The sequence below is a fragment of the Geospiza fortis genome, unplaced genomic scaffold, assembly GCF_000277835.1.
Source record: "Geospiza fortis unplaced genomic scaffold, GeoFor_1.0 scaffold237, whole genome shotgun sequence".
NCBI classification, from domain to species: domain Eukaryota; kingdom Metazoa; phylum Chordata; class Aves; order Passeriformes; family Thraupidae; genus Geospiza; species Geospiza fortis.
In genome coordinates this window covers 6,954,326-6,971,029 of record NW_005054319.1, presented here as the reverse complement: position 1 = coordinate 6,971,029, position 16,704 = coordinate 6,954,326, and the positions used below count along the sequence as shown (strand labels likewise).

Below are 16,704 nucleotides of genomic sequence, written 5' to 3'. Positions count from 1 at the left end.
GGAGCTGCCCCAACAGCCCGGCCGATGCTCAGACCGCACCAAGGCAGCGGGGCTGGAGAGGCGCACATTACTTCTGTAAAGTTCATCGGTAATGTACAACTCTGCTAACGAAGTTCCGTGTTTGAAATCAGATTGCAGCTTGCACGTGCAATAACAATCTTTCTATAAAGTCAGTAGCTTTACCCCTGCTCTCCTCTGGGTATTGGAGTGAGCTGTCACAGAGCACTTGAGTTACTAAGCAGTTCAGAAGCAGGAATTGCTAGGACTGAGATCGCCTACAAAACCCTAACTGGGTTATTCTGAAAAATGAATCAGTCTTTATGAATCAGTTATGATGTGAGAATATAATTAAAGGACCCCTGCCTCACACCTTCACACAGCCAATTAGTCACTTTGCAAATATTTAATTTTTTTTTTGTCTCCTACATGCTATTTACTAATCAGTGTTAAAGACTGGTTGTAACAATTCACAGTCCATTTCCTCATAGGTTTTCTGAGGTATTCATCAGTACAGTATCTGATTGTGCTAATTTCTCTGAAACTATATTATCATCCCTCTTTTTCAGATAGGTATGTGGGCTGACACAAAAAAGCGTCCTCTAATTTTAGGTTCCCATGGTAACATGGTAGAACCCAATTTAACTTACAACTACATAAAATTATGTGGAACTCCAACAACTCAAAGCCTGGTTCTCACCTAGTGCTGTGGTAGCTTGGTACTCCAACCCCAGGATATTCAGCAGGTTGGGAGCCTACTATTTGTAAACATCAATAGGCATTGTTTTAAAGTGATTAAATTAACCTCATGCTGAACCTTTGTGACAGCTGTAAGGATAAAATCCTATCTTCCAGAATAGCAACCAGCTGCCTTAAGTAAAAGATTCTCTTGCAATTTTTTTTATACATTCCTACACAGTTTGCAAATTCACCACACCAAATCTTGCAAATAGCAGGATCCTAAAGAAAAGAGCCTCAATTAATTCCTAGAACAGATTCTGGGCACAGAATGGAGCAGGGTCTGGGCCAGGCAGTCCTGTGATTAAAGCCCATAAGGTAAGGTGCTTGCATAATGGGGCCAACTTAGGGCCCACCAAGCTCCCTGCCCCAATTCTACTTCCTGACCTCAGATTGCCCCTTTGATTCCTTCTGCATTTTGATCATCCTCCAGACCTCATCCTTTGCATGGGACAAACCCCAGAAGAACATAAATGAAATCACTGTTTCTGCCAGCCTGGAGTGCTCATTACAGAGCCTGGCTGCGCTCCGATAGCTCTGAGTCAGGCACCTCAGTCACCCACTCCGTGGGCAGTGAGGAGCACGGGAAATGCAATTTACCTGTTTCCCAACTGGTCCAAAGTATCAAAACAGGCAAATTTAACCTTTCAGAAAATTTACATGTGACCAGAGTTTGTGGAGATAGCATGTTAGTTGCCTGGGCAATAAAATGAGGTGGAAAAGGCCATTCCTGATGGCTTATGAAACAAGAGGTAAAAAGATAAGCAAAAACGAAGGTTTCTATAAGGCATACAGTTATTTTTTGCAAGATTTTGGAAATGCATCAGAAAGTCTGCTTATTCCCAAGTTTCAAGTTCTGAACTACTGGAGCACTATGACTGCATAGAGACATCCCTAAAGGAAATTTTACACATATTTACCATAAAAAATGTTTCTGTATCCTCAGTCTTTGAAAGAATGGCTTAAAAATTATTTTTAAACCCATAGAACAGCATATATACTATCTTCATCATCATCATCATCATATTGATAGTCTGATTGTTTCTGTAGCTCTGTGCATTCTCAGATGGTATTTCATTGCTTTTATTAACTCAGCTCATAAAGCTGTTGCAACAGAGTATCATATTCAGAGTATCTATGCCATGCTGGTTTACAACTGGATGTCCAGATGCTGTAACACAAATATATTACAGGGACAAAAAGTCTATGTCCTTTCCTTTAAGACACATGACATATTATACTTGAGCTCCTCAGGTCAGAGAGTTCATCAGAGAGTTCATCACTTCTACTTGTCATGGATTTAAATGAAGGGACTGGGAATTGTCCTAAGTTAGCAAACAATTCTCTGATGAAACCAGGAATATGATTTGGAAATTCTTATTTTCCTCTTAATGACTTGTATCTCTCCTACACCATCCTTCCCATCCTTCCCCAGTTACTCAGTTCCCCCAGGAACTGAGACACAAAAATTCTTCACTTTTTTCAGAATCCCCAAGGTCATGCAGAGCAAACACAGCTCCATTAACCATGGTTCCTCCAGACATTACTGGCTGTCTACAAGAGTAACCATTACTGACATTGAAGAGCACAACCAGTTCTCACTTGTAATGCTGCAGCCTTATTGTGGGGTTTTTCAGCTCAGAATTTACTGAACTTGTACTGACAATGAAGATAACACTCTCAATGCTATCATAAAACAAATCTCTTTATAACCAAATGGATGCTTCTGCTACCCAGAACCAAATTTTCACACTAAACGCACAGGTAATGTTCAGGAACAGGAGCCATGCACAACAGATCCTGGGCACTGTCTTAGCAAGGAAGTTCAGTGCCAACGCAGAAGTTTTGAAATGAAACTGCAATTGACTACATAGCAAGGAAGCTTTTCTTAATTCCTCAGGATATGATTGCTTCTAATCAATGGCCAAAGCCGCATGTGCAAGTTTAAACACCCTTGTTTCAACACTTCTGCCCCTACATCACATGCCCAGAAAGCAGGAGAGACAAGATCTGGGAGTGGTCACCAGTCAGGAAAGTGATGCTGCCTCAGATTCTTCGTAAAGTGCTTTTTTTACCATTCTCATACACAAACCAACTGAATTTCTTACTGAGGTGATTTCATGAGGTGTTTAAATTCCACTGTTTCATGAAATTACAGGTGCCGGAGGTCACCAGCATCCCACACATTTCAAGTTGCTCAACTGTGCTGGGACCGGTATTTTTTCTGTCAGATTTTCCATTAACTGATTACAGTTAATCATATAATCTATTATGATATAATCTATTACAAAAGGTTACTCTATTATGCTATTATAATAGATTATGTGCTTATGCAGATTATATAAAAACTGCATAATCACATAGTTATTTTGTAGGAAAGTAACCATCAAAGCCTTCAACAATGAAGTCTACTTTTTTTCTGCTGTCTCCATCACAGGTATTATCAGTTATTAAATCTTAATGCCTTTTGGAATCTGTAACCAGTACTGGAGTTTAGGTTCTCCTCATACTAAAATATGTAATTCGTTTTATTAATAAGAAACTCTAATCAGAAGCCTTCTAAAATGAATTTGTTTTGTAGCCATTCAGTTTCTTAAAATTTGCTGTAAATAGCTTGGAGCCTGCACTGCAAGGAGAGGCTGCCCATTACCATTGGGGTCTTCAGTGTGTTAGTTCAATCTCTCAGCATGACATGCACCCCTAAATATTGTCACCCGGAGTCTCAACAGTTTTCTGCTGCTTGGGATCTCTTGCTTTAGTACTGATATGGGATGGTTAAAATAGAGTTCCTAAAGTAAATTTTGTTCCAGAGAAATAACAGTGAGAATCACTTCAACAACAACAACCCCAAACAAAAGCAAACAGGAAAATAACCAAACCCCGCCTTTCTCATTGCCCTGGAAAAAACTCCAAGCACCCATCCATTTCCCTGCCCTACATCCACCACACCATCCCCACCTGTTATTTGGCTGCTTTGTCTAAAAATGAGGAAAACCAAAACCCTATCATAAAGGACCTTTTCCTTCCAATGTAAAGCACTACATTCTACAAAATAATATGGGCAAAATTGCACGTTATGGTAAAGAGAAAACACTGCAACCCTGGGGCAGCTAATCTTAGCAACTGGGTGGGCCTGGGCCACAGAACACATGCTGGCCCTCAGCAGCTGGAAGACTGGAAATGACTGGTCTGCCATTGTACACTGCCTCCATGGCAGGAAAGCACTGCAGCTGTTCTCAGGGTCCAGTATTCTGCTCACTATGGACTGGGGACAAAGGGACTGGGTCATGCAGCGTGGCCCCAAAGTGTCAAAAATCAAACTGGATTATTTTCAAGTACTATCATTTATTATCAGATCTTTAAAAAACCCAAACAATCCGAACTATATCATATTTGCATGTTGGATTCAATAACAGTTTTTCTTGCAGTTTCTAAAGGCACCGTTGGGGAAGGCCATGTGAGAAGTCGAAGGGGAATTCTGGAGCTGGCCGGAGCCATCAGGTGCAGCACGGGGCGCTCGCCCTTCGCCTACCTGCGCTACGGCTGCTACTGCGGCCTGGGGGGAAAGGGATGGCCCATGGACAGAGTGGACTGGTGAGATAACTGTTTGTCTGAATGATTCAGTGCTGAATGCAGATGACAAATGAAAGGACTAAAATATAAATGAGGCCTATTTGAAAGAGGGAACTGAATTTAAACACAGGTCAGATCGCTAAGAAATTCTGAGGCACTCAAATTGTGTTGCTGTAGATCTACACAATCTTGCCTTTAATGCAAATTCTCATTGCATTAGTACAGGATTCACAGTACAACTGAGTTTCTTTGCTGTTGTGTTTCAGCAAAGAGTTAAATAACTGAAGTATTGTTGGAGAAGCTTTAAAGTTCAAACATTGAAGCTATCTAAAGTAAAAATTTAAAAAAAAGGCAATAAAAAAAATATTTTGATTTTACTATCTTCCATTAGATTAGACAGTTCCATTCCATTATTAGTATTCAAAATAATACATAAGAATTATGCAAAATTCAACCTGCTGAAAAATAATTCTAAAACCCAAATCTTTCAATTTAGCACTAAATCACAGCATAGTGACTATCATCAATGTAACTTATAATTGAACATTAGCTGACAAGAAGATGATTTTGGGTTTTGTTCTGGTTTTGTTGTTGTGTGCTTTGGGACTTTTTTAAAGTTTCTATGCATGAAAGGGAGTTACTGAGCTGTGTTGTTCAACTGTTATGTACCACAGGATCTTTACACAATGATTTGTGGGGAATGACCAGGTAATTACTTAATAAGCACAGGAAAAACAGTAATTGCAAAGTGAGAGCTCACAGCATTAGCTTTTCCTTTTGCAGACACAAGTTCCTCAGGCAACCTAAACACCATCTACCTATTGCAATCTGATGGTTTTAGTCTGCTGGGAGGAAAATGAATGAATGAATGAATGAATGAATGAATGAATGAATGAATGAATGAATGAATGAATATTTTGTGGATACACCCAGTTCTTCCAACAAGTCAAAAAGAAAGGATGTCATTAGTTTGCAGCAAAAACTTACAAGCTGCATCATTTCAGGTTCTTGTTACCTCCTCTCCTTGCTTTTCTGGGCTTGCAATGATTCCACAGCAGAGACACTACACCAGCATACTTTAATGCCTTTTTTAAGCATTAAATGCCATTAATTCTTATCTGTACTGTTCAGTTTCACAATGTCAATAGAAAGCCTAAAAATTCTTTATGCCAATTATGACAAGAACAATTTTGAAACAATAATTATGAGCAACTTTCCAAATTTTCTGATGATAATGAGATAACAGTTCATTTTGTGGAAGGGGCTAGGAGAAAAGCATACTCACATATAACTGAGAATGGTCTGAAGATTCAACTAGCTCAATGTACATCAGACATTTTTCTCATCATTTTTTACATGAAAAAGTAGTAATTTTTTCCAGGTGATCTATTAAACCATTACCCTGGTTTGGTTCCTGAGCAGGTAATGCTTGTACACTTACTATGTTGAGTGTTTTATTATTCCACAGCTGTAGTAACCCACTGATAAACCTCACCAGACTGTGTGACCATAAATCACTATCTCTGTTCCTCTCAGGTGCTGCTTTCACCACGACTGCTGCTATGGGAGGGCAGAACAAGCAGGGTGTCAGCCAAAGACTGAAAGTTACCACTGGGAATGCAAGGACAATTCTGCTGTGTGTGGTGAGTGAGCAATCGGGAGTTTTTTGGTGTTGGATTATTTGTTTGGTTTGTTTTTTTTCTTAATTCTACTAATTATCTCTTTAGAAAGGTATTTTCTTAATTAACTGTAGAACTGTTAGTTTACCATCCTTCCTTTTGTAACTTTTTTTGCCAGGATATACTGTGCCTCCAGAAAGCACACCTAAACCAATCAACTGAATGCAGCTTCTTTTTCTTAATCCTCCCTCTGACTGACATAAGGAAACAAAACTGTGAGCTAGAAGCATCTATTACCTTTCCAGGAAACACAAGCACAACCATCCTTTTACTCAGCATTTACATTTGCTGAGGAACCCATGTTATGCTACTCCCTGCAAGTCTCCAGCTGGAGAGCAACTATAAACAGAGATAGGAAAATTGTAACAGTTTAAAAAGGATGTTTTCCCTACTTTAGCAGAAAATATTCCCCACTATTTGTAAGTTTATAATGGATGTGGTTTTGGCATATTTATCCCTGATCAGTTGCACTGATGGCTGCAATTTATGAATGAATTCATAATTACAGGTTACAGTTTCAAACAATGAGGTAATAAAATATTTGATGAGTATGTTTATTTCTGGAAGTTAAATTAACAAATATTAATTTGAAAATATTTACATGAGACAAGTGTACAAATTGCAACAGATTGCTGACCACATCCTGATAAATTTTGTTGGATTGTTCCAAAATAAACTTGCCATGTAAGGGAAGCACAAAGAAATCACAAAGAAAGAAAAACCCCAAAAAATGCTTAACAGGAAAAAGCAGCTTTTCTTTTGCATTATTTGTTCACAACTCCCAAAGTTTTAGCGAATGCTTTTCAATATACTCAAAGACTCATTGAAACTGTAGCTTCTCACAAGCCCCCAATATTTACAGGGGTTTTTTTCTTGTTTCTGTCACATTTTTATATTGGTTTTTTGTTTGTGTGCTGTTTGGGATTTTGTTTGCTTGTTTTGTTTTTAAAATCAGATGCTCAGTCAGTTACTTTGGATATAATTTTATGCTTCTACCTAGAATGCAAATGAGCTTTAAAAAATTGGTTATTATTTGCACTACAGAAATGTAAAAACCCTTACATAAATTAGTTTAAAACAAGTTTGAGTTTCTGACTACCATGGTTTAAAGGCAACAGTTGGCCATTTACAGAGAACACAAAACCCTCTCATTTCATACTCAGTTTAGAATTTGCCTGACCTGAAAACAAATGAAAGTTTGGACATGACTTCCTTTCCTCCTTCATATTCAGTCTTTACTTTGCCCAAATGTCTACCTCATTCAGAATCTCTACTTGCTCATATCTTCCCCTACTCCAGATGGACAAAACATCTTCTCTCACACTAATTAATCACATTACAGTCCACCCTGATTTGGCTGTAAAGATTTTGCTCCTGACAATATTCAAAATACTGGCCAAGATATCAGGCATGGTGTGAGGAAACTAAGTCCCTGGCATAGCATGGGGAAGATAAAATCTGGAGCAATACCAGGAGAAGAACAGAAGAAGCAATAGTTCTCAGTTAACATGTTTTCATTTTTTGTCCTATCATGTTGTTCATGCTACCTGTGCTATTGAGTAGCTAGCTGCAGCATAAACACGTTTACATTAAGAATACTTCCCTTTCATGGCAGAATTTGAGTTCATTCACAAAACTGAACACTTGTTCTGCTCCTGGACAAATCTCAAGCAGTGATTTGGCTAAGCTTTTAAAATGGTAAACACTCAGACAAAATGTAATCAAGGATTCTTCAGTTTACAGACAGTTACAGAGAGAAAAAAACCACACACTTCTGGGTTGGCACACTGAATCCAAAATACATTGCTGTAGAAGAAAATGTTCATGCCAAGAAGAAACACTCATGCCAAGAAATCTGTTAAGTTACAACACTACAGTTATAAAACAAACATGACAAGACATGGATTAATCACACAAACACAGTTTTCCTAACTTCTTACTGAACCCCTTAATAAAAAAAGGTGGGCAGTTTAGGCTGGACATGGAACACCTTTGCATGCCATGTATACATCCCATGTATTAGTTTTAATGCTATATCCTAGAGTAGATTATAAAGGGTATGTGAATGGAATATCTTCCCAAAATCAAGTTTCACTAGAGCAAGAGGAAAGGCAGGGAGGACCCCATACCACTTTCTAAAGAGAGATCAGTTATCAGAGTCCCTTTATTAAAAAAATTAGAAGAGTATTTAAGACTTTATCTGGCTGTTGTATTTTCACCTGCCAAGATCAGTGATTACTGACTGATGCAAAGCTTCCAGTCTTACCAAAACTCAGTACAGCTCCTATTGCACTTGAAATGTAAGGCATTTGTGCTGCAAATATGGAACATGAGGGAGCAATTCTTGGTATTCCATTGGGGATTTTTAATTTCTTCAGACTAATATCAAACTCACTGTGTTTTCTTTCAGACTCACTAGAAGATAAATGTCAAAAAATGGCATGTGAATGTGACCGTGAAGCTGCCAAATGTTTCTCTAAAGCTCCCTACCACAGAAAATACCTTTTGTGGCCAGACTTTTTGTGTGGTGAGATTCAGCCTTTGTGTAGGTATCAGATACATGACTACTGAATATATTTAAATCTAAAATGACTTTTTTTTGGCCACAGTAATGACAAGAAATTATTTTCCCCTTTCTTGATACTCTTTCATTCCATCTCAGCTTCTCCACCTCAAAATGGGCAAAGTAAACATTTTTCCTGTTATTTATTTTCTCCCATGCACTAATTATCGATTAAATAGAAATCTGAGTTTATCAGCTTAAGGAGTAACTGACAATATTAATTTTTGTTTCATTCAGATTCACAGATTTTTCAGATTGATAATATCATTCACTATGAACTTTTTATCCCCCCTCCACTGGCTATAAGATACAAATCAAACTTCTCCACTAACAAATCTTAGCATTTGTTAACTTTGAACTGACTGGAAAAAGCTCATGAAGTGACAGTGTCAGCACAAAGAGCCCTCTCATCCACATTAAACACTTACTACAAAGCCTAATTGAAGTGTTGAATTTCATTCACTTGGAGTAATGCTACCTGCATTGAAGAATCATTTTTTTCTAGCATTTACTTTTTAAATTGAGTTTTCTAAACAGCTGATTATTTGATAAGGCTCAAACTCCTTACTCTGTGTACAACCTGAATTTCCTGCAAGCACAGGGGGGAATTCTACCCTTAGAACTTTAGAGCCAGATTTAAAAATGCAAATGCAAACCATCACCAAAACAGAAACATGAAAAAATGCAGAAGTTGTTGGGACCAACTGGCTTTCTCACAAGTGTTTGATCCTGCACAGCAAGAGTTTATGAAGCTCAGAAGTATATACACCTCATCAGGATGTAAAGCTGGTTTTAGCTACGGTCACTTCACAGATATTTTTAACCCTTTGGGAAGAGAAATCAGTACCCTGAACTGATGAATAATACACTGGTTTGTATCTGCTGATTTGAAGAGTTATAGATCCAGGAATGTTTTATGTCTACTTTCACCCACCTCAACTTACTCGAAGATGCAGGGCTAAAGAACAGGTTTGCACAAGTCAAAGCTAATGACATGTACTTCAATATTAAAAGAAATAAATAAAATCAAAACCCAAACAAAAATCAAACCTATAGGAATAGTGAAGATTTCAAGAGAGATCTTTAATAATGAAAAATATTCATAGGCAAATTTAATTCACATTACTGACACAAATGAAACAAACAAAAAAAAAAAACAAACCAATGCAGACTACAAGGGGACAAAGTTCTTGAAAAAAAATCTTACCTTTTGATTCAGTCAAAGGAACATACATTAACAAATGTCAATCCTGCTTACACAAATAACTTTCCAGTCAATATTTGCTCACAGACATAGATACACACGTTATATTGCCATAAGTAATTACAGTGTCAGGTCACTTTTCCAAAATAGTCCTTTTTAAGAGATGTTTAAGAATTAGCAACAGAATTCAAGAAGAGAGAATGAAAGGAGTTATTGATGAAGTCTAACTGAGCTGAATAAAAAAATTCCATGGTAATTATCACAATTTCCAAGACACAAGAAAATTCAAATAGCCTTTGCCTTCAAGTGCAGGAATTTTGGAACAAACTCTACTGTGAGACTGTATAGGGGAATCACAATGCTACATGTAAAGGAGACTGAGATAAATGAAGTTCTTTCAACATCAAGCCTATCCAGGAAGGGCATTCCTTTGGCAAACTGAAGTTGAGGAACACAGTGCTGGTATGAAATGCTAAGTTTAAAAAGAGAAACAAAGAAATCACTGTAGCAGCACAGAAGACACTGACTTTAAGGCAGGCTTGAAAATACACAGAATGCTCAGGACAAAATAAAGAAATTTATCTGATACAAATAGGGTGAGATGACTGTATGAGTTTTACATGGCTATACAGGAATGTGCTTTTTTTTTTCCAACAGAAATTTTATTTTTCCTTCATCCTCCAATTTGGAATTGGCTGGTTTAAGAGTAACTTATCTTAAAGCTTTTTCATATGTTTAAAATAACATAATCCACGATTTTCACTGCCACATACATAAAGAAGAAAAACAAAGTTTATTCAAAATGTCCATTTTTAGAAGCTAAACAGCTCAAGAGTTCCAATGCCAATCACTGCACTTGTGTCTCCAGACGCCTTATTTCTGTAACCACAAGATCAATGTTTATAACTGGGTTAAAATACAAGGCCCAGTAAAACAAACAATTGCAGACAAACTGAGGAATAAAAGGCCAAAAAATGGCAACAAAAAGTCCCTGGGTTGAGACTTTCCAGAAATGTCTCCACATTCTGTGAGGAATAGTCCTGTGAAAAAGGAAAGGGAAAGGCTTAGAGGAACTTTCTGGTTTGTTTTTACCCAGCTGTAAGAAAACCTAACAGGTGCTACAGCTTTGCATTACTTAGCCCTTCCTCGGGTACCTGTAAAAAACACCCTTTTGCACTCCAGGAAAAACTTCCCTAGAACCCAGTAGCAACAGATCTGAAGAGGAAGCACTGTCAGTGCACTTAGACCCCAAAGCCCAGCAGGTTCCAGCGCCACACCACAGCTCAGCCTCAGGATGTCCCCCTGCTCCTGTTCTGGGCACGCTCTGCCCTCTACTGGCTGGCAAAGGGAAAACCCAGTGCACACCAAAACAAGAATTTCTCCCATACCATTTCCAAATGTCACACCAACTATGAATGTTAATATGTTTGAATTAAGACTGCGGTAGGAACAGAAAACAGAAATTCTGATAAATTATCAGAACTAGTATCAGCATAACTGAATTTATTTATGATTCTGAGGACTCGTCCCATAATAACTACACTGTCTCATGACTAAATTCTAATGCATTTGGTTCTCAGCTGACAGTTAATACCATAAGAGGCAGTTCTCAAGGTAAGGTTTAATATATCCCACTGTTTAAGAACATGCTTGTTGCTGTTTCCATATTTGCTACATCTGATGAGTAAAAACAACTCTAAGAAACCCTTGGAAGCATGCACAGAAATAAAGGTATTCAAGAGCAAGCAGTAGCATATGTGGGAATGCAGATTCAGATGTTATTAACCTCAGAGTTTGGGTTAGACACTCATTCCAGTGAGCAACTGTGAAATTGTAAAGCTGTTACTTTCTAAGGCTGTGTACTTCCCACCCTTTTCCACAAGCTCTGTAAGACTTACTTCAATTCTCTTCTTGACCACAGCCTCCAAAAGGAGAATAATTCCAGAACAGAGAGCAACATGGCATTTACAATTATAAATCTTGAGGTCCAGTAATGCACATCTAGCCAATCCCAAGCAAATTCAGCTATCAGCTGGTATGGCAAAAATAAATACTTTACAGTGAATTCTCTCCATTGCCTCCAAGAAGGATCTTTAAGGTCCTGTAATTAGGATAAAAAGACTGTTAATCAATTTTCTGTTAAGCTTACTTAATACTGGCTTATTTCCACTAGTCTTTTGTTGAAAAGCTGGGGATTTTATACACTGAAAGCAGTAATTCATTATACTTGCTAGCAGGTAATACTGTAATGCAACAATTTCCATTAGATTAGAACACCACTATCTGTAGTCATGTGAAGTTCAGAAGAATCAGTTTCACACATTTAAAGTCTTAAAAGCCTAAAATCAATCCTATTAAAGGTAATGGTTGCAACACTGGTGATTGCATACAATAAAATCAAAGAACCACTTACTCTGTAGATCTGTTGTTTTTAAAGTCATAGTGTAGAGATGAAATGATGAATAATTACATAATGCGTTTTTATGCTGCTCGTCTTAAAATGCTTATAACTAAAGCAAGTAGCATATTTAATGTATTGAATACTTACAAGTAGTTTTGTGACAGTATCTTCATACTTGTCTTCTTGCATAGGACAAATTGTGTGGATGAAAGGTAGGAAAGCTTCTGTGTAATCAAACAGATATAGGTATAACATACTGAGTCTTGGAGAACTCTTCAGTGCATATAGAAGAAACAGTGATTTTCCTGGGTTTACAGCCTAAAAGACATCAAATTATTAAGTTTCAATCAGTAAAAAAATAATATGAAAGGGACATGCCACTTCTTAGATTTTCTGACAATCAGTTTTCAAAGGGCTTTTATTTCAAATACAACAGGTCACTAAACTGAGCAGTTTTTACACAGGTAATTCCACTACTTTAACACTCCTCCTGGTTTTAAGAGAATCTTCTTGGTTTTAAGAGAATCTTCTTTTAAAGGTATTACTTTAAAAATAATTAATATACATGACACACTTTATTTAAAATTTACCTTATATTCCCAAAGGTTCTGTGGTGGTTTAACACCTAAAGTTTTCACACATTCCAGTTCTGCTATAATAGCTCTCCTGTGGTTACTGTTCTCTATACTGTAAGGCTCTTTGGTGAAATCCTCTTCAGTCAATGTTAGGAGGAGTCTACAAAAGCAGAAGAATTAAGAAGGTAAACAGTGCCTATTCACCAAAAAAGATGACTAACAAACACACAGCTGCATACTGAAACAATAAGATACAAGGTAGCACCTTTTGGGTTAAAGAATCAGAGAATACTTTGGGTTGGCAAATTTTGGGACTTTAAAAGATCATCATTACATTGCCTATCAAGTGTTCTATGCCAACTGCATCTCAGAGCCTGGGTTTTAAATTTCCTTCTTTTCCAGTTTCCTCTTGCCTGCTTTCAGCATGGCTCTTGGGTGGAACACATATGCATATAGCACATGCACATATCCACAAGAAAGGAAAGGTGCAAGGGGTGGATAATACATCAGTAGAATTTTACTCTTGGTATCACTTCAGTCTGCATTATGAGCATTTTAAAAAATTCTTAGAAAATTTTCAGGTAGCTGCCTAAGTATCTACTACTAAAAGTTTTTAACAGCAACTGTTAAAATTTCTTCTGAAATTTATTCTGATACATCAACAGAATGTTCCCACAATCTATGTCACATAGTATGGTCATTTCACAATAAGCCACCCCTAATGAATCTGTCACAGTCCAATCACATAACAGTTGTCCTTGACCACAAGGCCTCTCACCTTCCATTTACTTTCTCCAGTAAAAATCCTTCTTTGTAATGTGAAGCCCATGGGCCCAGCTGCTCCAGCCACAGTATCACTTCCTCAGCAGTCCACTTAGCAACAGGCTTGTGGACAAGAAGATCATCTTCAAATTCTCTGCTACTCCAGTGATAGCCAAGTAGAACTACCTACAAAGATAAATAAAGATCCTTTACTTGCAAAGCAAATACATGAATGATATAAATAAACACACAATAAGAGGCTCCACACGTAGAGTCTTCCATTTCATGGAGACTAGAACATTCAGGTTTTAAGAAAGTATTTTGAAGTTTTACCCACTAACTGCCATTTGCTGTTCACTGCAGTTGCAGTTCCTGACAGACAGCTCTGAAGGCCACTTTACTTACTCTGCCCAGCTGGAGTCTCTTCTGTGCTGACAATGTTTTTACTATGCATATAATTTAAGAACATTTGATTGCATGCTTAAGGAAGCAAATAGGGAAAACCAAATAGATGAAACTTACTGCTACACAAGTTAAAGCTGTCAGAACACCTGAGAAAAACCCTCCTCGAGGATTAATTCTTCCTGTGTTTGGAACTGTAGGCATCTGGTCGTTCCCATGCTTTTGGAAAGTTGCTAAGCTGCGTGCTACATCACTGTTCTGTTGAATATCTTCTTTTCTTTGTTCAATGGCATCAGAAAATAGCTTTTCAATAACATCCCTAATAGGAAAAATATTTGTCATTATACTGTAACCATTGAGGCTTAATATTCAGAAAAGGGAGTAATTATTGGATTTTTGTTTTCCAGCCTTTACTAAAGACTTAAAAGCAAGAAAAAATAGTTATTAAAGCTTAGTAAACTTAAAATTTTATCAATCACTGCCAAAAAACAATTTTCCTTAGCTTCTAAAGCTAAAATATCACATAAGTCCCAAGTTATTTCTTATATAAAATTAGAATTCAGCGTGCCACTGGCAAGCCTCTATTATTAAAAGACAACATAAAAGCCTACCATCAATCCTACCATCTATCTATTTAAACATTATTAACCCCAGATAAAGTATTATTAACAAAACCACTTGGGAGTAATTCAAGACAGCAAGTAGATGTTTTTAACTTTTTTCTGCAATATTATCACACTTCTTTCAATAAATAATTCCTATTACAGAAATTGCTACACAACTATGCAAGATCAATCTAACTCAGAATTATTAGAAAACAACCAGCTATATTAGAAGACTGAGGATCCTGCCTCTCCATCTCCCAAAAAATGTAGAAGGGAGGGGGAAACCCCTCCCCGAAACAAACCTGGAAACAAAACCAACCAACCCTGCCCCTTAATTCTGTGTGCTTGAACAGTTCATTACAAGTGCACAATCAAAGTCTTTAGGATTTAAATTTCTTTGTGACAGTTCAGATTACCAATTATCTATATCTGCAGCAAACTCAAGAAACCAGACGGCTAATTTCTGTGATTTCATTTATGTAAAAAAGACATTCACAAAATAATTCACCTACCTGAGGAGGATGTTGACTTTGGGGAATCCTTCCCATTTTTCTCTGCATTCCGGGCATTCATTCTTCTTGGAGGACACCCACCACAAGGCCAAGCAATGCCTGCAGAAGCTGTGCCCACAGTTCAGGGTGGTGGGATTGATCAGAATGTCGTAGCAGCAGTGGCACAGGAACTCACTGACTGATATCTGCCGGCCCAGGCCAGGAGCAGCACACGGTTCAACTTCTGCCCTCTCTGTTTCCCCTCGTAAAGTCTCACCTTCTTCCATTTTCCTTTATGCTTTACACAAACAGAAAGCTCTCTTAGATCTTCAAACCAGGTAAGGCACTACTTCTGCAAAGCAACATGAAAACAGCTATTATAGAAGTTTAGAATTGTAAGCAATGTGATTTATCATTGCGATACTTTCGACACTCGGATGGTTTTAAACTTTTTAAGTAACTCAGCCCTCCCCAAAATGAAACATGATCTACCTTTTCAACAATATATTCATTGCCAACTACAATCAAAAGCAGATTCTAGATGTAAATAGCTGGGCTCAATCTCCCTATGCTTTCTTCTCCCATTTTATAAAATACATGAAAGTGAAACAAATAATTCACTATGATTCACTATGACTTTTGACAGTAGCTTTAATCAAAGTACAAGAAACCAGTCAAAGAAAACATAATTTAAAAGTATAATCAGTGGATACAAAAATAAAATACCAGTATAATGTAATGAGCTAATTCACTTCATCCCTCTTCTTTCAGAGCATATGGAATAAAACATTACCAACAGAGGTCAATGCTAGACATTGCTGCGCAATGTTAAAAAAAAAAAAGTTTGATCCACCAAGTCATATGCTTCAGAATCATAAGGGATTGATGTACACACCTTGTCAGCCAAGGTCTAAACTCCACATTAACTTTACTTGTAGTTACTTTGTTAACATTACAGAAAATGCACAGATAAGAGTTTAAGACGGTTCCAAGTTTACAAAAAATATATTTGCTTGATGTTTCTACTCCATTCTCTTAGTCAGCAGTATATTTCTTAAGAAAAACACTGATCCAGATCATTCACTCATCACTCATGATATGTTAGAAGATACCAAGAACTAGACAATTTTCTTCTCAGACACTACCAAACCAAAACACGATTACACTCTCCACCTTGTGGCTCCTGCTTACACTGAATTACCAACTTGCCACCCAGATCAAGCACGAAGAGGTAAACACGCAAGCAGGTAAAGAACAGAAATTACGAAAAAAGCCCAAGTTCAAAAACAGAAACCGACAGTGAAATTAGAATCCTTAGACTTCCAAACCTGTATTTCCATGGCAAAGCACAGGCTGTTGGCTTCCTAAAACCTGAAACAGCACTTGTAAGAGAAATAAAGACAAGATTTTGCACCTAAAAACATTCTAGTTTTCCTGAAAGACAGAGGCAAGAGGTTTTCTGTGGAAAATACAGAAAAATATTTCACCGCTCAGTTTGCGCCAAGTAAGAGGCAGCAGCAGAATGATTCCCAGCTCCTCTCCAGTCTCTTCCCAGCTCCAGTTTCCTGCACTCCGCGCTGCTTCTTCAGGCGCAGCACTGCGGGTCCGGGTCCGGGCCCGCGGCGTTTCCCGGTCGCACCGGGGGGGGCGGCCCCAGCCCGATGCCCGGCACACGCTCGGGCCCCGCGGCGCTCCAGCTGCAGCCCCGGGCCGA

General features: G+C 37.9%; 2 protein-coding genes across 3 annotated transcripts in view; one reads left to right on the top strand and one right to left on the bottom strand.

The window, feature by feature from the left end:
• The window catches only part of LOC102040371 (phospholipase A2), a 26,531-nt gene extending 17,835 nt beyond the window's left edge, over positions 1-8,696 (top strand). The window contains 3 exon segments of the mRNA XM_031056518.1: positions 4,164-4,329; positions 5,845-5,951; positions 8,398-8,696. Coding sequence (XP_030912378.1) covers positions 4,164-4,329; positions 5,845-5,951; positions 8,398-8,558 — 434 coding nt within the window. The 3' untranslated portion in view covers positions 8,559-8,696.
• Positions 8,697-9,537: 841 nt separating this feature from the next.
• BFAR (bifunctional apoptosis regulator) overlaps positions 9,538-16,704 on the bottom strand; it is a 9,416-nt gene continuing 2,249 nt past the window's right edge. The window contains exons 1-8 of one of the 2 annotated variants that reach the window (XM_005420422.3): positions 16,478-16,679; positions 15,012-15,342; positions 14,015-14,213; positions 13,509-13,678; positions 12,746-12,890; positions 12,303-12,473; positions 11,653-11,855; positions 9,538-10,794 (exon numbers count right to left, since the gene is read on the bottom strand). In XM_005420422.3, the coding sequence (XP_005420479.1) occupies positions 10,602-10,794; positions 11,653-11,855; positions 12,303-12,473; positions 12,746-12,890; positions 13,509-13,678; positions 14,015-14,213; positions 15,012-15,277 (1,347 nt within the window). In that variant the 5' untranslated portion in view covers positions 15,278-15,342; positions 16,478-16,679 and the 3' untranslated portion in view covers positions 9,538-10,601. Of the gene's footprint in view, positions 10,795-11,652; positions 11,856-12,302; positions 12,474-12,745; positions 12,891-13,508; positions 13,679-14,014; positions 14,214-15,011; positions 15,343-16,477; positions 16,680-16,704 lie in introns of those variants that run through there. The other variant, XM_031056516.1, reaches the window with a different exon arrangement.